This window comes from Cucurbitaria berberidis (genome assembly GCF_010015615.1).
Source record: "Cucurbitaria berberidis CBS 394.84 unplaced genomic scaffold K460scaffold_1, whole genome shotgun sequence".
Classification (NCBI taxonomy): domain Eukaryota; kingdom Fungi; phylum Ascomycota; class Dothideomycetes; order Pleosporales; family Cucurbitariaceae; genus Cucurbitaria; species Cucurbitaria berberidis.
Window position 1 is genome coordinate 891,755 of NW_024468935.1, and position 19,941 is coordinate 911,695.

General features: G+C 50.4%; 9 protein-coding genes across 9 annotated transcripts; 3 read left to right on the forward strand and 6 right to left on the reverse strand.

The window, feature by feature from the left end:
• Positions 1-1,542: 1,542 nt before the first annotated feature.
• On the reverse strand, positions 1,543-4,357 carry K460DRAFT_326234 (SGNH hydrolase). The gene is made up of 5 exons (XM_040930619.1): positions 4,075-4,357; positions 3,530-4,011; positions 2,116-3,468; positions 1,986-2,056; positions 1,543-1,926 (listed from the first exon to the last, which is right to left on the reverse strand). Exons 1-5 carry the CDS (start codon positions 4,336-4,338, stop codon positions 1,643-1,645), a joined length of 2,454 nt encoding a protein of 817 aa, XP_040792468.1. The 5' UTR covers positions 4,339-4,357; the 3' UTR covers positions 1,543-1,642.
• Positions 4,358-5,071: 714 nt separating this feature from the next.
• Positions 5,072-6,016, forward strand: K460DRAFT_350038 (uncharacterized protein; the record flags this gene model as incomplete). The annotated part of the gene is made up of 2 exons (XM_040931473.1): positions 5,072-5,593; positions 5,666-6,016. The coding sequence occupies 2 exons, from the start codon at positions 5,072-5,074 to the stop codon at positions 6,014-6,016; spliced, it is 873 nt and encodes a 290-aa protein (XP_040792469.1).
• A 275-nt stretch (positions 6,017-6,291) lies between these two features.
• K460DRAFT_400007 (uncharacterized protein) lies at positions 6,292-7,923 on the reverse strand (the record flags this gene model as incomplete). The annotated part of the gene is made up of 1 exon (XM_040936286.1): positions 6,292-7,923. The coding sequence occupies one exon, from the start codon at positions 7,921-7,923 to the stop codon at positions 6,292-6,294; it is 1,632 nt and encodes a 543-aa protein (XP_040792470.1).
• A 793-nt stretch (positions 7,924-8,716) lies between these two features.
• On the reverse strand, positions 8,717-11,141 carry K460DRAFT_411708 (uncharacterized protein). The gene is made up of 6 exons (XM_040937489.1): positions 10,415-11,141; positions 9,950-10,354; positions 9,753-9,899; positions 9,253-9,693; positions 9,071-9,186; positions 8,717-9,015 (listed from the first exon to the last, which is right to left on the reverse strand). The coding sequence occupies exons 1-6, from the start codon at positions 10,656-10,658 to the stop codon at positions 8,893-8,895; spliced, it is 1,476 nt and encodes a 491-aa protein (XP_040792471.1). The 5' UTR covers positions 10,659-11,141; the 3' UTR covers positions 8,717-8,892.
• A 780-nt stretch (positions 11,142-11,921) lies between these two features.
• K460DRAFT_270490 (AhpC-TSA-domain-containing protein) lies at positions 11,922-12,749 on the forward strand (the record flags this gene model as incomplete). Its single annotated transcript, XM_040927656.1, has 2 exons — positions 11,922-12,276; positions 12,337-12,749. The coding sequence occupies 2 exons, from the start codon at positions 11,922-11,924 to the stop codon at positions 12,747-12,749; spliced, it is 768 nt and encodes a 255-aa protein (XP_040792472.1).
• A 119-nt stretch (positions 12,750-12,868) lies between these two features.
• On the reverse strand, positions 12,869-14,405 carry K460DRAFT_6586 (uncharacterized protein). The gene has a single exon (XM_040938599.1). It carries the CDS (start codon positions 14,126-14,128, stop codon positions 12,989-12,991), a length of 1,140 nt encoding a protein of 379 aa, XP_040792473.1. The 5' UTR covers positions 14,129-14,405; the 3' UTR covers positions 12,869-12,988.
• A 277-nt stretch (positions 14,406-14,682) lies between these two features.
• On the reverse strand, positions 14,683-16,163 carry K460DRAFT_269241 (purine catabolism protein pucG; the record flags this gene model as incomplete). Its single annotated transcript, XM_040927548.1, has 3 exons — positions 14,683-15,122; positions 15,179-15,804; positions 15,859-16,163. The coding sequence occupies 3 exons, from the start codon at positions 16,161-16,163 to the stop codon at positions 14,683-14,685; spliced, it is 1,371 nt and encodes a 456-aa protein (XP_040792474.1).
• A 476-nt stretch (positions 16,164-16,639) lies between these two features.
• K460DRAFT_411711 (uncharacterized protein) lies at positions 16,640-19,134 on the forward strand. The gene is made up of 2 exons (XM_040937490.1): positions 16,640-17,096; positions 17,157-19,134. The coding sequence occupies exons 1-2, from the start codon at positions 16,754-16,756 to the stop codon at positions 18,665-18,667; spliced, it is 1,854 nt and encodes a 617-aa protein (XP_040792475.1). The 5' UTR covers positions 16,640-16,753; the 3' UTR covers positions 18,668-19,134.
• Positions 19,135-19,364: 230 nt separating this feature from the next.
• On the reverse strand, positions 19,365-19,854 carry K460DRAFT_360760 (uncharacterized protein). The gene has a single exon (XM_040932330.1). The coding sequence runs from the start codon at positions 19,843-19,845 to the stop codon at positions 19,390-19,392; it is 456 nt and encodes a 151-aa protein (XP_040792476.1). The 5' UTR covers positions 19,846-19,854; the 3' UTR covers positions 19,365-19,389.
• Positions 19,855-19,941: the final 87 nt, after the last annotated feature.

Below are 19,941 nucleotides of genomic sequence, written 5' to 3' on the forward strand. Positions count from 1 at the left end.
TCCTATTAGATGAGTACTCGACAGTGTGTATGGACTTTATTGCCATATACGTTCGACACCTCCCCAACGTCGCTCACTTTGGAAGGACGAAGCCAAGAACTTTTTCTATCACCTTAAGCTGGTCAACGAGCACTAGCGAGCAGCCTTTGATACCTACTTCGTATCCAGGACACACGTATTACACCAACGCACAGCCGCCGACCACCTTGCTACCATATCCCATATTCGTAACCCATTTACGCACAGTATACTCGCAGACAACGCAAGATCTCGATACGCACCTGGCCTCTTTCTTCACGTTGGAGTCGGACCTGCCTTCACCTGGCCACGCAAGCCTACCAAACTCGCCTTCACCGCCTCACCGCCTTTCCACCCACAATAACAACGGCGTCACCGTCGACGCAGCAACTGCCGCAGTCTCGCCTATTACTAGCGCCCGTCTCGCAGCTCCCGCAGTCTATATAAACCCGCCCTCCCTCGCCCTCCTCCTTCCTTCCTTAGCTCTCTTTGCCTTTTGGCTTAGATCAAGTGTAGTATCTGTTCTTTTTAGTTTAATCACTAAAAGTCTCCCACGGGAGTCCTTGATTATTCTCATTTTTGACCTTAGTCAATGGGTCACTGAGCTTGCTCATACTCATGGACACAGTGTCGTCGACATTGCACTACTTTCGACTGACGCGACCCTTTTTCATTAAGACTTCTAGCTTGCTAGTTGCTTAAGGAAGAATTACTCGTGCCTTTGCCAAGAACACTCTTTTCCCTTGGGCTGGATACTTCCCACCTTCAGTGGGGATGTTCCATCCCACGGGATTTTTATCCCTATTTTTGAAGACGGTTTGTGGGTCACTGGGCTTGCTCATACTCATGGACACAGTGTCGCCAGTATCACACTATCTCTGGCAGACGCGACCCTCTTTTCATTGAGTCTTCTGGCTTGCCAGTTGCTTGAGGAAGAAATTGTTAGATTTGTGGGTGCGGTGGGCCTCCTAATCGTTTGCGATCTACGTCACTGTTCCTTCCAACCTTATGCTATCCGACTATTATTGCACCCCCTCAGTTATTTCTGCAGCTTGACTGAATCTCTGTGCATTTGAATCGTCATATAAATCACATTCAGAATGAGGAAAACAAGCAACACAGAGGCTCAATCGGAGCTGCAGGTGGTACAAAATTTGCAGCGGGCCTGTGCCCTGCGTAAGCGCAGTTCCGCCCCGCATCGCCCATGCGACATCAACGGTTAAGCGCTAGCGCGACCAGCCTCTGCAGGAACGTTCGTCCACTGGGCTCTCTTCCTGAGGGAACATCGACCTCAAGGACAAGACTTTTCTACAAGCGGTATTAATGCCGTTCAACCTGTTTTCGACGCGCGTCGCTGAACAAGGGACCGTCATGAAACGATTCAGTCATGGTCTGGGACCCATGGATTGTGAAACACGCCGCATGAGTACCTTCTGATATCTGCAATGCAATGCTCATGGCAAAGCGGGCCTGTCTAGGTTCCCTAGCGAACGTGATGCTTTCTTTAAGCCACTCACTGTTGGTATCCACTAGTCAGAGGTATTCTTCATTAACAATCACTAGATCTACAAGGTACAAACTAACTCCGAATACGTGTATCGTACTATAAAACCTCCCCCGCTATCTACAAAGTGGTTACAAACACCGATGAATTCGACAGCTGAGAAGTAGGGAGTTCCATAAGCCTTGGATCTCCAACTTGCCATGCCGAAGGGGTCGTTGAATTCCAACCGCTTGTTGCATTCCAACCAGCTACGCGCACGTCGGCCTTCCCGCTAATACTAAAGTGCGGATTATCTTCGATTCCCTCAAGCAACCGTAGAATAGCCTTTCGATCTGAATCTTGCCAAGTGCGAACACTGTATTGCACACAACGATAGTGCGTTGAACACTCGTAGTGGTCTTCCACTATATCCTGAATATCAGCACAGGGCAAATCACTACGACTTTCCTCTGACCAAACTTACTGCGAGTTCCTAGGATCTTTCGAAACGCGTATCTGCAATCGTCCGAGTTCTTGTGGTTAAAGTCGAAGCCTCTGTGATAGTTGTAAGTCACGCTGTTGTGATCAATAGGCATCATTGACTCGAAACTTACGTGCACCAAGCCTTATCCTTATATGGACTTCCTCCGGCCAAATCGAAGTCCACACTAGCACTGAGTGTCAGAGTCCCCTTCTTGACCAAAAACGGTTTGCTATGCCCTCCATTCTTCAAGTTGTTGTTGCAGTATTCGTCAATTGCTGCATTCGCGTCGTTCCAATTCCATGTAAGTCCACGGGCTTTGTAGCAGTCGACTTGGTGCTGCTTCGAAGCAATGTACATGTCGGCCATGAGTGTTTCTGGCGGGGGGTACTTCTTGACATGTTCTGCCCATGGTGGATCGCCTTCGTGCACACTTGGACTTGTTTCAATGGCATATTCCATGCAGTTCTCTCCCTGGGCTCTGTACCCAAACGTGTAGTTAGAGCCCTTGTCGCAGTCGTTAAGGCCGCCAGTCAGAACGGCTACACAATCTTTTTCCACGAGCTGGCCCTTTGGACATTGCGAGAATGGGCCAGATGACGCACGCAGCCACAACGATTGTCTCTTAGTAACTCCCCAGCCAGAAATGTCCCAGCGATCGTAGATGTGCTCATGATCAGTGCCCTTCTCCGCCGTTTCGCCGTTTCGATTCTTGCAGAATTGCTTAATCGCATCCATCACGCTGGTCGAGCCATCGTCTGTTTTCTCCTTGGGCACTCGCCAGTCTGTCTCTTTACACACGAGATCCCGAGGGCGGTCATGAGGCGACTTCTGATTGCAACTTGCATTCTCAGGTTTTATAGGGCTGGCTCTTTGTCGCATGCGACCAAAGCCCAGGAGCTCGGCTCTTTCGTTCTTAATGTGCCAGAGGATGAGTTGAGCCATGAGGTTATGCAAAAAGGGGCGAGGATGAAATATGCGTTTGAAAGTGTCCGGCAAGAGTGACGATATGGTGTCTGCGATATCTGCAGTCTTCAGTTCATCAGCAGTGTTATTGCGCGGCACGGCCACCGAGGCTTTGGAGAAATCGGCTACTAGTTTCCAATCAGGATGTTGTCGCAAAGCTTCCTCAAACTTTATGGCGATGGAGCCCTCGAATGACTGCTTGGGCATCTCATCTGGGCCTCTTTTGAGCTCTGTTCTGCTCCAGGGATCTTCGGCGCTGTTTTCAACATCGACTGTACCGCGGTTGTAGAAGAGCAGACCTGGCCGATCGATGTCTGGTTCTTTGATACCGGCTTCACAAAACCGGCCTCCAAGGATGATGACATATGGATCAATGTCGACAAAAATGATTTTATCAGAATGGTTCTTCTCAATGACTTCTTTGATCTTGTTGTTCACCCTAACAGCAAGCTCATTCATGCGTTTGCGATTCGCTTTGGTGAGCTTGACGAGATGCACCCCGGGGAAGTCCCACATCTTCCTAGTGGAGTGTTAGCACTTGACACATATAGACCCATACTCAGTCGAGATTCTTCACCTACCAAGTAACGTCATCACACTGATCCGTATTACTATTCCAAAACTGGGCGTAGCCAGTGACGTAGATCTTCCCATCATCCGTGAGCTTAGCCTTGAGCGCGGTGTACAAATCATCAAGCCACTTAAAGAGCTCCTTGTCGATGGCCTCTGAGGTTTTGTCCATGGTGGATTTGCAGTTATCCGACAACGCCGCACCTGGGGTGATTTGGTACACGCAAGCATTGAGAAGATCGCTGAGATAGACGTCGTTACCACCAGATGATAGTGTGATGATCTGCTGTGACTTGTCATTCAGCTTTGGTACTTGTTTCTCTCTGATTTGTGTCGAGGTCCATCCTGAACAGGCATGGTATTTGAAGTCTTTGCCATTGAGCTCTTCGCTTTGGTGCATCAAATAAGGATACGATTGGTCCCAACGAGAGCAAAACCATGGGTCCCGATGGAAAATATCGCCAAGTGGCTTGCCCGATCCGATTCCAGCAGCCTGTTGCAGAAAACACAATGTTTAGCTCATACAAAAAGGATTGAGGTCGTAGTTAAGTCTTACATAAGAGTCGCCCAGCGCTGCCCACGATTTCACGTACGACAAATCGGACGGGTCCGCAGCTGCACCGTCCGTTGCGCGAACATCAAGGGATGGATTGTAAGTAGTGCCGACTGGGAGGAAATCATAAAAAGGAATCGCGAAGCCAAGGCTCAAGATAGAGAATAATGCTAAACCACTGCTCATTGCCATATTGAGACGATGGGAGGAGAACCACGAGATGATATTGCTCAAAGGTCGGCTGTCACCGCAGTTCATATATACCATTATATGAACTGGGGTCTCCCGATTATTTTTTGGCTAGATAGGGTAAATTGGTATACGTCAACCGCACCAGCTACCTGTATAGTCATGCGCCCCGCTAGGCGCTCGAATTTGTAATCTATTATTATCTTAACAGTTACTAGGCGTGGCACAGGCACGCGATACGCCAACGAGGCGAACCCGGGGCTGTTAAGTGGAGCTCGTAAGTCATGGCAAAGTTTATTAACTTGCAGTCCCAAGTCAGCGTAAAAGCTGTGCCGCTACTAGTTAAGATATATTCTGAACTAAAATTCAGGATGTGATCTTATAAGGCGTAGTGTGTAACTACGCGCCGGCTCGAGTCCACTTTCGGTCGGCGCTTGAGGCGCAATCGATGAAGTTATGCCGATCTGCATATTTGGAAACATGAGTTCGTTAACTGAAGATCCTGAAAAATCATCAGCCTCATTGTGGTTCTAAATTAATGTGTGTCTTTGTCATTGGACGCTTTTCAGCCCCATCGAGAAGTGGTCTCGAATAAGCGCCTGGCCGGAGCGAGGCGCACGAGAAGCCTCGCCGGCGTTTAAAGATGACATCGATCTGCCTCGCGGTGGTATCTCCTTCAACATATGATATCCACTGCGAATACTTTGCTATATAACAACACAGTCTGCGCAGATTTTTCGGATAGAATATCATTATCTCTTTTTTCAACACAGATCGCCTCGCTTTTGCTTAGTCCACGTACACTACCAACATGAATTTATCGTTAGCTTTCCTCTTTCTCTCCCATTTACTTTGCTCTGTTCAGTCCTTACGTTTCATTATCCCGCGGGCGGATCCTCCTCAACTCGGTATCCAGAGAAGTACATTCACCCAACATACACACGGAGGAAAGTTATACAACTGGTATATGTACTCAGCGGTGGTAACCTATTCGGATAACGTGAACACACTCTTCAAAGATGACGCACAAGTTGCCGGTTTAGCTTACCAGGCGTTCGAAGAGGCCTTGAGGCTCAGTCAGGATCCATTCAGTGTCACTGGTGTTGCTGTGTTGCTGGTAGGCAATCAAGCTATCTTTGCCACCACTTTGAAGAACTTTGGAAACACTGGGGTGCTCGATACAAGGTACCAATTCCCACCAAACTTCTTCTACGATATTATCCCGTCGAACGCAGCTTTGCACCAGCAGCTCCTTGCTTGCCAGATAGCGTATGGTGGCCGTAATTTCAAACATATCCACAAGGGGAACTGTGGTGAGATCGTTGCAATGCAGGTAAGCTCCGCTCCAATGATTACGACCCCCGAGACTCATACGCACTTTGAAACAAAATTCTGATGCTAGTAGATCTGGCACTTGGCCAATCCCGAGAAAGTCTGGCCAAAGGACGCCGGTGCCAGAACAGCTTTTTGGTCGAATACAGGCCAGACTTGGCCTCCCTGCAACGCAAATGATGCCCCAAATGCATGGGGATGTAAACAATGGGCAGGTTATAATGGAATTTCCTGGCCACAGAGAAATTTCGTAGGCAAGGATTCTGTCACATTGAGCACACACACACCCGTTCAGTCAGTGTCATACAATAGTCTATGGTGCGAAGGGTGGGAAGAGAGAGCGAACAACCGTCCACCTTCACCAGATCTTGATGAAGGTATAGATTCAGATGAATGGGAGGCAGCCATGCAGGGCCTCAATTGATGAATTGAATTGAGTCTGACTGTATATACTGTCTCTTTTGTTCCATCCTTGGTACTGCATATGTTCACGGGTAGTTTTGGGACATTTGGCGACGCTTGTTTAGGTCGGGTTGCGTAAGGGGGGCTTTAAGTGTTAGCATTCGCATCAACAATCAGGTACCACGAATTAACATAATATCACCGAAAGGAGCCAACGGCCCAAAAAGGTCGCAAGGCTCCGTTTTGCTACGGGCAAGTTGCAATAGACTGTGCTAAAAACTATATAATATACTGAGCTCAAGAGGAATGGATGACATCAAAAACAATTACGTCGACCAATTCTGACAACTTTCGCACAAGCTCTTCCTGCAAAATCCTGCACTTGATACCATCCCTTTTACATGTATCCAGCAATTTCTTCATCAGTACCTTCGGCCATCCTTCTCTACCGTACCATTGGTTCCAGATGAACAGAAATTCCACGCGAGCTAGAGCCCTAAGGCTGCTTTTGCGAGCGTATAGAAGATGTTCTAAAAGGTTGATGGGATCGATCTTTCTGTACGGATAATGTGAAAAGTCACTGAGATCATCTCGGAGCCGGAGAGTCTGAATTGTGGATGGCAAGATGGCCGGCCACGGGAAGTGATCCACGCCGGGATCAAGTGTGAACGGATCCTGTGAATCGAAATCAAGTCTATAACTGGCTTGAACTTCCTCGAAGTCTGGATCCCAACCAAGAAGAAGGGCCCAGGAGATTTCCAAGCTCGTTAAATTTGGCATTTTGTCGAAGCCTGTAACGCGGCCAACCAGACAGCAAAAGTAATCAGTGTTCCCCAGATCTTTAATGTCGTAATATCCTTTGCTTTTGAATCGAACTTTGAGCACTAAGCTCTCGAGCGTACTTTGCACGTGTGCTAAAGCCTTGCTCAAACGCGGACCGTGAACGAGGACTTTGGGTCTAACTGTTCCAGTCCAACATAACTCCTTGTAGGATTCCCAGTGAGGTATACCGCATGCAACCATACGGTAATGGTCGTAAACGAGATGCCTTAGTTGGGGCGTACAGGACAGTATCTTTTCAAGGGTATCTTCAGAGGCAGTGCACTTCCGGAGGGTTAAGCTCAACAGCGATTCAGACCGAGGTGTTATAGATGGGGACGGCCACGCAAATACAGATGGTTCCAGGAAGATGGTGTTGAAAAAGGTTATCTTGGGCAGGTAGAAGAAGAGACGAGATTGATCAAGATCTGACCAGATTCCGCTGGGGGTGTGCGGGCCATCAACACCTAAGTCGACAGAGATGAGGTGTGGAAAAACAGCAATAGACTTTTGAGCGTCTATAAGATGTCGGAACACCCTAGGAATGAATTTGGAGCGTTGCATGAACCCAAACCCGAGATCTAACCGTTCGATGTCCTGAATTTGGTGTAAGATCAAAGCCATGATGACATCCACGTTCCCTCTGTCAAACTCTAGAATCCATTCACGTTTGTGCGCGCTAGAAGAGGCAATTGATGAGATGAGGTTGATGACTCTGTGTACGTCTGTAGATTTGAACGAAGATTTCGCTCGACGGCCATCGAGCCATATACTCCGCGCGCTTTCTATTGGTCGCCAGCCTGAGTTACTATCGTAGTCACAGTCGCCGGTTTCCCATTCTTCTCTTCTAACGATTCCACCGCCACGTGATTTGAGTACTTTGACGTAGCTGGCTAAACGAGCGTTACCGAGGAGGGTTCGGAGTAGCAGATGATAGGGCGGAGATGGCTGGTCGTCCTCCCAGGACCAATTTACCGTATGGTAAATGCGAGGTGAAAAGAAGGTATGTAGGATCTTGCAAGTGCGACTGAGTGTGGAATAGTCCGAAACTGACAATGACGAGAGAATTTCTTCGAGCAGCTCCGCAGGGATATCGATGAGCGTCGGCATCGAGCTAACCTAATTTGCGATTGAAGTATCGTGATTATCTGCTCAGGTTACAGAGAGAGCGGTAAAGAGGTTCCAGTATTGTGCTTATCTGCAGTGAAGCTTCAGACTGCCGACAGAGAGAGAGGTGAAGAGGCTGAAGGGGAAGTGACCTGGTACGGCACGGTCGCGCTATTTGCTAAGTCGAATTAAGTTGGGCGTGCCTCGTGCCCAAAGGCGCGCGCGTAAATTCGAGCGACAACAATTGATAGGACCACGCTATCCGGTTGATGAACATTGCATCTCCCAACATGTATCGAAGATGAGCAGAGAATATGATCAACGATAGGAGAGTACTGGGTGCTAATAGTTGTCTTGGGGCAGCGCGGGCGTAACGATCGAAAATATCAGATGCTTCTACTGTCGGCCGTTGACTTCAACTTTTGTCTCCAATCGGAGCAGCTCTGCTATATAGCATTGATGTGGACGCTGCTAGCAAGGTGCTGAGCGAGAAGGAGAAGGAGGTACCCGAGGAAATTGTTCAAAGTTCTCTAAGCGAGCATCGGTTGCAGATCCCATCGACACAAGACACAACTACCATCTTCTGCATGTCTAATTACGTGATTTAGTCACCGCTAAACTCGTTGAATTTGCTCAATATAACGCCAGGAGATCATAGTTTCAAGCTCGTGCGAGCGCGAAAACGCTTAGGTACGCGCCGTTGGTCTCACCATAATTACAAAGACGACCTATGGGCACGCCCGCGGGGGGCACCTACAATTCCCAATGATGAAGATCAGTTGATTGCTGGTGTCACAGTTCTGGAAAGATAGGGTTTGGGTCGTGGACCTAGCCTAAGGCTTGGGAATAAAAGCCGCCACAAGTTCTTATTTACAGGGATCTTTTCATCTTAGGGTGCCTCATGCCAACACACCGGGCTTTCATAATCCTACTCTTCGGTGCCGGATTTCACCGCGGCTTGAATTATTGTTCTTAGGGAGCTTTCTTATCGTTTGCTACCCAGCTAACAGGGTGCCAGTTGTTGTCACAGGAAAAGACCTTCGCGCGGGAGCTCTGATGGAGCCCCCATCCAGACGACCACATACCTAGAGCGAACTGAATCACATTGATTAGCAGCACTCAGTGTAGACCTAAGAGACGTGGTGCTTACGATAGCAACACCTAATACCATAACGAAGCAGTTGAATATCGTCATAGCGACCTTGCGCTTTGTTGACAATAGCGTTCCCTTGTGCTGATACATATAGAGAACCGGTGGAATAGCGTCTACCTTTCGTTAGCTATACTCCTATGTCCCCAATAAAACCGGCTTTTCATCTTAGTCCAACTTACAGCTGAACCAACTCCCAAATAGCGCACCAATCAACCCAAGCAAAAGATTGAAATTCGGAATCGCCTCCGCAAGCACCCAACTCACCACCCAGCACACGCCACAAATACCCCACCAACTCCCCAAACTCTTCCAGCTATTCTGGTGTACAACATTCGTCCCCGACCACATTCTTAGGTAAATAAATTTGCATGCGACTGAGCCATTGATTACACCTGCAATAACAATAGTCGGCAAAGCGATGCCAAAACAAATCTTAGAGATAAGAGGGGATGCAGAGCCAAGTGCGGGAGAGGCCACGAGAGGCCCGGCGTAGTAGTATATGACAACGGATATAAGCATGTAGAATGTAACGGCGATGGCCTGTCCGAATAGAAGCGCTTTCTCGAAATCGCGCGGGTCTTTGAGCTCGGCTTGGAACGAAAAGTAAGCTACATGGCCGGCTTTGCAGCATTAGTGATATTCGAGGCTGATTTGTTTGTAGAGCGGGGTTGAGACGTACTGTATGCGAGGATGATGTTCATGACCGGTCCTAGTCCTTTGACAAGGGGTACATTAGGGCGGACAGCAATGATGTTACCCGCATCTGGCTTCTCAATGCCGATTGCTATCATCGCCACGAGGACGGCTACGAGGACGGATACACAAGCTGTCTCTATTAGTAACTTCTCGTAGTCTTCTCTTAATATGGCAACTTACAGAAGATCGAGAAATAAGACACATTTTTGAAGGTCCTCGGCAACCCTGATACAAAACACACCACTAACCCCATAACACTAAACACAATCGTACACGCTCCATGCTCAGTCATGGCGTTCATCGCAATCGCGAAACTTAAAACATGTGCGCCCATGATGAACAGTAAGAACAACAACTGCGCTACCGCAAACACCCAGCGCAGGACAGGCCCGCCGATGAGTTGGCCGCAGTCGGCAAATGATTGTACGGATGGGTGTGCGAGCTTGAACTCGCCAAGGATACAGCCGGTATAGGTTGCAATGATGCCGAGGAAGCAGATGCAGAGCAGAGCGGGGACGAGACCGAGGATTGCGAGGGCCTGAGGGAGGGAGAGGACTCCTAGACTGGCATTTTCGGCGAGCATTACTGGAAGACATATGGGTTAGTAACATGAGGGGATAGCAGACGACAGGAATGAGCACGTACGGATACCGGTATGCCACCATTTACATGTCTTGTAGTCAATCTCTGCTCCTTTCTCGTCGCCGAAGATGTCGGTCTCTGTGGGCGTCTTGACCTGTCCTCCTAGACCGATCAAAGCGGTGTTTTGATGTTGTAGGGGTTTTTCATATTCAGTGATTTTCTGCTCGTCACTGAGCGCCAGAAGTGCTGTGCTGGGCTTTGTTAACGAAGTGGACGCGCTTGCGTCCGTCTCTCTAACGGTAACCATACTAATGAAGGACTGCGATTCAACGGACTGCGATGAGATCGGGCTGCGGGAAAGGGTATGATAGCTCAAGCTCGAAGAAACAAGAGGCAGTGTGAGAAAGAAGACTTAGGAAAGGATGTCGTAGAGATGGACGAGAGGGTCTTTCGCTCCACATGAACAAACGTATGCTATTTGGGACGTATGGCAGCGGAACCAAGTGCAGAGCGGACCCAAGTGCAGAAGCACTGATCAATGAACGAAAATCCAGGGATTGGAATCAGACGGCGCACGCATGGTCCTGGCATCCAGAGATTGGGTTGATCCCCTAGTCATCCATGGAATTCAAGCGTAGTCAACCCAGAGCGAGTAGAAACACAGAGTTTCATGAGGTAGATGTAATGACGATAGAGGATCGAGTGATGATCGAATCTGAATAACGAGGATGATGCTACAGTACCCGGAAGACACTGTGAGCTCTTTCTCGCCAAGGTCCTTTCGTGTCTCAAACCATACTGTATGTTGATGGGTGAGCCAGTCTCAGATGACTGTATGACAACAGTCGCCGAAAGCGTCACATCCTCTGGGTGTCCCTGAGCCACAGTAAAGCACAGTTAACGTATATTGCATGTCTTCGTACAATATTTTAGAGGCCATCTCGAAGAAAAAGTAGTTGTCAGAGCAAAGATCGTGCGGACACTGCAACGCCGTTGCTGCAGGCGAACGAGTGGAGCCGCCGGGGAGCTACGACTTGTTCAGGCATCCAACCGAGTGGAAGGTGCGTCACAGCCATCGGGCAGACTCACAACTCCTCATCCTCGACAACCAATTACAGCCCTCTACCTACCCCAGGTGCGTCCGAAACAAGCTGGATCACGGCAGCTCCTCAAAACAAAAGACGCAAGCTCATGTAATCTGGCTAATATCGAATATGGATCGCCTGCCAAGGGAGGAGGCTGGAGTGGACAACCTCGAGCCCGACATTGCTCTGCCTTGATATGATATCACGCGTTCCAACCTTAGCTCTGTTGATCTTTACTACGTCGCGATCGCCATTGTACGCTTCTTAATATTGCGCCGCAGGTAGTACGGCAGGTTGCTAGGTCACAGACAACGGTCAGGTCAGTAAGCGCCCGCTAGCCGTCCGACCTGGACTTCTACAAGCTTCACAGCACCACAACATACCACGCGCTCTCATACCCATCTTGCCCTCCTTAAGACACACTCTGAGAGCACATCGCGCCTCTAACGCGACCCGATCGCCAGCCTTTCCAGCCCATCTTCACCATGCCCGTTGAGCTTCGCAAGCGCAAAGAAGCTCCCCCAGCGCCAGTGCGCCCGGCCAAAAAGAAGGCTCCCGCGAAAGCCAAGAAGCCTGAAAGCGAGAAGACAACTGTCGAGAAGGTTCAAGAAGCTGTTGTTGAGAAGGTTGAAGCTGTCAAGGAGGCTGTTGTCGGCAAGACGAATGGCGCGACTGCTACTGCTGGCGGCGCGCTCAAGGTCGGCGACACAATCGACCTGGCTTCGTTTGGCGGTGAGGTAGAGACAAACGATGGCAAGAAGACAACGTTCGCGAAGCTTGTAGAGGAGAGTAAGGGTGGTGTTGTGCTGTTCACGTATCCGAGGGCTTCAACGCCAGGCTGTGAGTGACGCTCCTCTCGATCATGTACCTTTCGCAGTCTGCTGATGTGTATTACTTCAGGCACCAAACAAGCCTGCCTCTTCCGCGACTCTTACGCTCCCCTAACTGCAACTGGGTACTCCATCTACGGCCTCTCAAACGACAGCCCCAAGGCCAATACAACGTTCAAGACGAAGCAGAATCTCCCCTACACGCTGCTGTGCGATCCTGCACAGACGCTTATCTCAGCCATTGGGTTGAAGAAGGGACCCAAGGGCACCAATCGCGGCGTCTTTGTCGTCGACAAGTCGGGCAAGATTCTTGCGTCTCAACCTGGAGGTCCCGCTGCGACTGTTGAGGTGGTGAGAGAGCTGGTTGACGGGAATGCAGAGGATGTTCCTACAGTAGGGGACGTAAAGAAACAAGAGGACGAGGAGGCTGCGAAGACGGCTGCTGAAGTTGCTGATACTGCCGCGAAGGTTGATAGCAATTAGCCTTTGTAGTTAGTCATAGTTTGCTGCGCGTCGATTTCTTCTTCTCTCTATACTCGTTGTTTCATCTACAACTCATTTCTCGGTGGTGAGGAGTTAGATAGGATATTAGCTTATCTGGCAAGAGCCTGGAGCATACATCGGTATCTCACAATGTGTCTCGCATGTCATAAATGGGGGTATCGAAACAATGACAACATTTCTCGTATTCGACATGGCATTGGCTTTGAACATACCCTTCATCACCTGCCTGGTGCAGCATTAGTACGATAAGGTATATAAGCATCCCCAACTTCCGCCACCATGGCTGTGCTATCCAATTCCACAGGTTGTATTGGTTTTCTCGGTACCCTTGCCATGCCTCCCAGCTCTATCGCTGCACTGTGATTTCCAATCGATGTCGTAGACACAGGAGCAGCAGACACAGGAGCAGTAGAAGCCGGGGACAACAACCTATGCCGCTCGGCTTCGGAAGCATCGAGTTCCGCATTCCATTCGGGCGTTTCGTTTTGCGGGCTGACTCTAACCACAGCGACCACCGCAGATCCTCTTCGCCCCGCGACTCCCAAGCTCGAATCGTCGTTGAAATCCGTGGTTGTATGGTAAGGTTGTTGGCTGGATTCGAGAGATGCTTGCAGTCGTCCTGTTTTCTCGTCTGCGAGACTCCTGGATGCAAGAAGTGCCGCGGCCTCCCTGCCATGTTTCTTCCTCCTCCATATGAAGAACACTACTAGTGCTATGATGACGACGAGCAAGGGGATGATGACTGCAATGGCTGCTATCGCTCCAGTAGACAGTCCACCTCCACCACCAGTGCCATTTCCTCCACTTGAGCTCGTGGGTGAAGGACCTCCGCTTGTGGCGCTCCTACGCCCCATGTCGGATGCTTGGTATCTAAGTCGCAAGGCAGTAATAGTAGGCCTCGCAGTCACCGGCCACGCCGCAGCCGAGTACGTCTTCAGTCCGTTCTTCTCCGCATCCGCCCCGCTACACTCGACGACTGGCCATGAGCCACTGCTTCCTGGTCGACATCCACCTCTGCCATCACCGGCAAAACCACCCGGGCAGCATTGCAGCCCTGTCTCACCCGTCACCCACTGATCACCACTCGTATGTGTTGCAACGGCGGACCATGACGGCGGGCATGCGGTAGCGGGCGAGTAGAAGGTGGAGGCACTTGGATGGGCGTTCGATGTCGCCCATGGCATGCATGCTGTGTTGACCGAAAACGAGATCGCAATGCCTGCATCCTGCTCGAAAACGCATTCTTCACCCCATGCTACGGCGTTGTTGAGGTTATGAAGTGTTTGACACGCAGCGGGGGGTGCGGTAGCCCATGCAGTGTCCCAGGTATTTTGAAGGCTTCGCGAAGGCGAAGCCATCCTCGCTAACGATTTCCTGCAATGGTTGGAACGAGAGCTGTCGTCGCGATCAAGTTATTGAAGAGTAGCGAGAGAATAGGTAAACGAAGTTGAATCACGAAAGAGAGGAATTGGCCATTCTGAAGTTTGCCCCATTGCGTGTATAGGAAATAGTAGAAGTTATCAAACCACCATGTCCAGCATAGCCTCGTACGACCCACTCCTCATGTTTTAGGTTGATCCGGATAGACCGGAACTGACGAGATAACTCATCGTATTGGCGGCTAAGCCGCATTGCTGTCTAACTGCTACAACTCAAATACCCGCAAAAGAATGACTCGATGTAAATAGTCTAGATGCCTAATGGTTAATGGGGTTGTTTTGTGGTAGGAATGGGTGCGGAGGATCGACTTAGCCACAAGGACCCACCATCATAAATATGTACCGAGAACGCAGGGGAAAATTCTTGTTCTATTTTGGTCTTCCACCTTGTGTACAACTGCTGCACAACGTAACGGTCTTATCTACACGTCTTGACGAGACCGTCATAGCGCCGCAACCTTCCGTAACTATCATTATGCCTTGTATCCAGCCTCAGTCAACGACTCCTTCAGGCTGTCAATAGCTTTTGTGATATCTGGCCTGCTTGTATCTGTTACGCTGACACCCATATGGCCAAATCGAATGTATTTTGTCGCGATCTCCTTGTGTAGACCACCGGCGAAAATGACGCCCTTCTTCAACATACTGGGTAGGACATCTGGAGGCGTGATGCCCTCGGGTAGGTAAATGGCTGTCATACCAGTAGCCTGGTTCTCGGGCTTGGAAGCTAGCTGCTTGAGGCCAAGGTCTGCGACAGCTTTCTTGACCTTTTGTGATGCAGCCTTATGGGCTGCAAAGTAGTCGTCAATTGGTCGCGAGAGTATCTGCTTAAGGGCAGTGTCGAGCGCGTGGATTAGCTGCGGAGAGGGTGTTGCAAAGTACGAGGGTTTCTTTGCTTCGTAGTTTTGCATGACTGTAGTACTGTTAGCTTTCAAGGACCTCAGACTCGTCACGGAGGTATCAACGTACTAGGCAACCAGTTCTTCCACGAACCAAAGTAAGAGGTTGGCCGTGTCTTCCTGGCCTTGAACCTCTCAATCGCACGGCCGGAGGCCATTATGATACTCAACCCGGCAGGGCAGCCAATACCCTTCTGCGAAGCCGTGAGAACGACGTCGAGCTTCCAGTCGTCAAATCGGATCTCCTCTGAGCCAACACTGCAGACACCGTCCACAACAACTAATGTCTCAGGGCTAACCCTGTGAACAAGCTCACTCAGCGCCTTGATCTCGCTCAAGACTCCGGTCGACGTATCCACATGTGTGACCGTCAGAATCTTATACGACTTCTCCTTCAGCGCTTTCTCCACTTCGTCGAGCTGCGGCCGGTCGCCAATCGGCGCCTTGAGCTGAGTAGCCTTGACGCCATAAGTCTCGAAGCAGTCGGCGAATGAGTCGGCGAAGTAGCCAGTGTGGAGGACGAGCACTTCGTCACCGGGCTCGACGAGGTTGGCGGCGACTTGATCCCATCCGAGTGTGCCTGAGCCAGAGATGACAAAAGGCTGTGAGGCGGGGTCGGTAGTTTGGAAGAGCTTGCGTAGGTTTTGAAGAACTTCGCTAAAGGTGTTTACGAAGGGCGCGCCTACGTGTGATTCACTAAAGGTAGGTAGTCAGTATGAGAATGAGGTCAATTGAGGTCATGTTGTGTACCTGTAGTGGCTCATAGACGTCAGGACCGCATCGTCGAATTCAATGGGCCCAGGGATGAGCAGCGCGGGGTGTGCTGCTTGCTTCGACATGTTCTTTGGTTGTTCCGGCGTAGTCTTTTTGATTTCCTGGATGCTTTTCTTGGCTTCCTTGAGCTTCTCTCGTTTTATACGATTGCCGTGTTCGTCCTCAAGATGTCCAGTACGTTCAGTCGAAAAGGGAGTGTTTAGTTCCAGGAAGGGCTTCGACGAATCTATATGCTTGGAGATCAGCTTGAGGCGGGAGCTCGCCCGTGACGTCGAGCTCATGATTGCGGGGTGCCCGCGGCAATTGACGGATGCAAAGAATCGGCGGGGAAAAGCCAGCTTGCCGGTCATCGGAGATTCGCAAGGAACGTGGACGTGGATAACAGAGGGTACGGGATACGTGCCCGTATGTAGTTGTGATGGACCTGGGCGTCAATTGACGATGGAGATGGTTCTCAAGTTATGGACGCGTCCGTGGGGGAAAATTGCACGAGTTTTGATTGGAGGGAGATGGAGGTTCAGATTTTGTCCATTACTCGTAGACAGTATGACTTGTTATAAGCCTTCGACCAAATCTCCCCAGGCTAGCCAGACCCCGATGTCAACGGAAATGAACAGTGGGGATGGCCGGTAGCCGTTCCGAGTGAAATAAGCTGGTCACGTGCCGTCCTCCAAACTTGGGTTCGCAACGCTTGGACCAGCGACCTGATCCAAACATAGATGTTTGTTGTGATCCACTCTCGATCCGTGCAGCAGCACCGACATTGAACATCAACAATCATACCAAATCGCTTCCGTATGCATTCTATCGCTGCATAAACCCCTCGATACACATACACGACATTTTCCCGTTGAATTCTTGGATAGCGATCATGCGCCTCACTCGCGCGGCGCAACGCGCCCAGCAGGGCAACGACGAGACGAGCGGCGCGACTGACCTTGACGAGCGCGCGCCGCTAAACGAAATATCCCCCAATGCATCCCCCGACCTAGTTAAATACGCGGAGGAGCTACCCAAGAAGGCGCCGGCAAAGAAGGCCAAGACCAAAAGCGGCGCGAAGAAGGGCCCAAAGGGAAGAAAGAAGGCTACTGAAGTCCATGAAGATGTCCAAGTGGATGAAGACGTTCAAGTGGTACTGGAAAACGAAGGAGGAGTAGCGGAAAGTCCTATAAACAATTTGGCTGTGGAAAACCTAGCCCCAGTTGCTTTAGATGGTGAGCAGCTGCGTTGATACCGCGAATCCAATCAGCATCCACTAACGTGGTGATTTGCAGAAGCGGAACCCGAGGCACCGCAAGATTGTGAGGTTGATGTTGAGGCTGCAGAGACGGCACAGCTCGAGATCGAAGCTCCCGAGACGACACAGCATGAGGTCGAGGCTCGACAGACGACAAAGCTTGAAACAGAGCACACAGATTCAACCGCAGCAGAGGTGGTTGCGCCCTCCGTCGAGATAACCTCAGAGCCCGAACCTAAGACGCTTGCCGCCGAAAAGCCATCTGAAAATGCTATAACCCCGGTATCTAGCCGCACACCGAGTAGGCGAGCGTCACGAAGCCCTTCAAAATCACCCATGCGAATCGAGGAGTCGATTGAAGCTATTGACGCCCTTGAGGAGGCTCTGGAGAACGTCGAGGCTGTAACAAGCTTCGACCATTTGAGCGACGAGAAGTCGCCGCGTAAAAAGGCATTATCGAAACCCGCCGATACAACTAGTGCGCGCGGGAAGACACCTAGTAAGACGCCTCTTGCCACCTCAAGGGTATCTAGAACTCCTAGCGCTACACCAAAGAGCATTAAGCCAACGAAGACTTCGCTGGCTCGCGCGTCTAGTGTCCGCGTCGCCGCTAGCAAAGACGTTAAGAAAGGTCCGACAGAGACAATAGACTACCTTGCTGTGAAACGTAGGCCGATCAGCTTGTCGTTCCCCACTCCTCCTCCACCGCCCAAGGGACGACCCCCCACCAGGGCGACGTTCCAGCTCTCGAGTGATGCCGTAGCTCAAAAGCTGAAGGCAGACAAGGAGGAACGACTCAAGCGACAAGCGGAGGGCGTGCCGAAACAACGACCAATTAGCATGCCCCCACCACCAAGATCAACCAAGCCTCCAACAAAATCAAACTTCCAGTTACCAGGCGACAAAATCGCAGCGGAGCTCAAAGCAAGGAAAGAAGAGCGTCTTAAGAGAGAGGCCGAAGCCCCTCAACAATCTGGCGCACCGCGCGCACCACGCCCTATCAGCATGCCTCCACAGCCAAAGTCCACAAAACCACTGACGAAGGCAGACTTTCAACTTCCAGGAGCAGCTGTTGCTGAAAAGTTGAAGGCACAAAAGGAAGAGCGACTGAGGCGGCAAGAGGAGACCGAGGCTGTAAAGAAGGCGGCTGCTCTCAGGGCGCGTTCAGTACCCCCTCGGAAGCCCGTAACGGTCCCTATTCGACAACAACCTGGCATTACCATCCCTCCATCCTCACAGCGCTCGTCTTCCCTCGCCAGCAAACGCAGCAGCATCCAACTCTCACGCTCAGACTCTACCTCTTCCACAAACCGCCAGAGTCTCCTCCTCAACACCAAATCAACAGTCACGCCCATCGATGCGGCACAGCAGAAGCTGAAAGGTAGAGAGGTCTTTAACCGCGATAGGATGGAGAAAGAAGCCCGAGATCGTGAAAGAAGGGAGAAAGAAGATGCGGCTAAGCGGGCAAGGGCGGACGCTGCAGAACGCGGTCGCATCGCTAGCAGGGAGTGGGCAGAGAAGCAAAGGAAGAAGATTGTGGGTGCATGAGCGTTGTGACCTATATGATTTGCCTTGTATGGACGGTTTGGAGTGTTTGATCCAATGCGTTGGATGTGCTGCTTGCGGAAGTATCCCTCTGGTACTTCACCGTCCGAAAGCTTCCATAGCTTACGTAGCGCTCACTTTGAGACTGCGAAGCTGATGGAAGAGTTTTGGACAGTGGCGGCTGTTGTCCTATTTCAATCTTCAGCCGTTGGATTCTTGTTGTTCTTCTTGTTTTCACTGTTAGCGTTTAGGGATCTATCGGAGTTGGACATGTACTGGGCATGCTTACTTTTGGGCGTTGCCATGGATTGGTGGATCGAATTGGGAATATCCGGTATCTGGACACAGTCCGGCCATGGCGTTAGTCTAGTTCCACATTACGGAATCTGGAAACAAGATAGTCACATTCTTGATTTATTTAATTTTGACGGACACCAAGCACCTTGAGATCATAAGAACCCAGCCATGTTAACGTGCCATGTGACTGTAGCCTGGCCCCCTCATGAGCATGGGTCGCATACGCTCTTCAAACGCATCACACTCTACCTAATTCGATCGTACGACAAATAGTGAAGACAGTCGGGTATAGTTGTAAGTCCCTTGTGCTTGTCGGGCCGTTGATCTGAGGGCGTGAATTGGGGGGGGATGGGATTTGTATGCCGGGATGAGCGTTGTGGTTCGTCTGGCTGTGTTCTCCGTGTGCTTTAATCAACTCTCCCCCTCTACTACTTCTTCAAACGAGTACTCTTCCTTACACCCTCCACCGGTGAGATGGACGCTCTTGCCTTGCGTTTCGTGCGTTTCGTTGACGCCTGTTCAAATACGATTTCCTTGGCATCCTCCGACTGTTTCTTCGCCGTCTCCTTGTCAGGCTTCTCATTAACAAGCTTCTTATCTTTGAAACCTCCATCATCTTTAGATTTAGCTTGCTCCGCCTCCTCCTCCTTCCCGCCAATGTCCATATCAGCCCCCGCCCTACCCAACACCCAAGCAACCTTCTCGACATCTACCGCTCTAACCTGTAGCCTCTCCACTATCTCTTCAACGCGCCCCACCAATTGCTCGTACTCTTTCACATTGTACTTGATCTTCCGTTCCCACCCATCCGAAACCCCTGACTCATCCCAGCAGCACCACCGAAACAACTCATCCGAGAAAAATGGGATGACTGCCGGTCTCATCACACTCAACAACAAACTAGCCGTTGCAGGCCCAATCCCCTTCAACCCCGTCAAGATCTTGAGAGCAGGCAATGGCGATAGATTTGATGTAGAGAT

What these genes read in the sequence shown, in the direction of transcription:
- K460DRAFT_6586 (XM_040938599.1), bottom strand. Translation starts at nt 14,128, where the DNA reads ATGGCTTCGCCTTCGCGAAGCCTTCAAAATACCTGGGACACTGCATGG.
- K460DRAFT_411708 (XM_040937489.1), bottom strand. Translation starts at nt 10,658, where the DNA reads ATGGTTACCGTTAGAGAGACGGACGCAAGCGCGTCCACTTCGTTAACA. An exon ending in ATTTGGGAGTTGGTTCAGCT is followed by an intron (nt 9,187 to 9,252) that starts GTAAGTTGGACT and finishes AACGAAAGGTAG; the next exon opens with ACGCTATTCCACCGGTTCTC. An exon ending in TGGTATTAGGTGTTGCTATC is followed by an intron (nt 9,016 to 9,070) that starts GTAAGCACCACG and finishes AATGTGATTCAG; the next exon opens with TTCGCTCTAGGTATGTGGTC.
- K460DRAFT_411711 (XM_040937490.1), top strand. Translation starts at nt 16,754, where the DNA reads ATGCGCCTCACTCGCGCGGCGCAACGCGCCCAGCAGGGCAACGACGAG. An exon ending in AGCCCCAGTTGCTTTAGATG is followed by an intron (nt 17,097 to 17,156) that starts GTGAGCAGCTGC and finishes GGTGATTTGCAG; the next exon opens with AAGCGGAACCCGAGGCACCG.
- K460DRAFT_360760 (XM_040932330.1), bottom strand. Translation starts at nt 19,845, where the DNA reads ATGAGACCGGCAGTCATCCCATTTTTCTCGGATGAGTTGTTTCGGTGG.
- K460DRAFT_326234 (XM_040930619.1), bottom strand. Translation starts at nt 4,338, where the DNA reads ATGGTATATATGAACTGCGGTGACAGCCGACCTTTGAGCAATATCATC. An exon ending in CAGTGTGATGACGTTACTTG is followed by an intron (nt 3,469 to 3,529) that starts GTAGGTGAAGAA and finishes ACACTCCACTAG; the next exon opens with GAAGATGTGGGACTTCCCCG. An exon ending in AAGGATAAGGCTTGGTGCAC is followed by an intron (nt 2,057 to 2,115) that starts GTAAGTTTCGAG and finishes CAACTATCACAG; the next exon opens with AGGCTTCGACTTTAACCACA.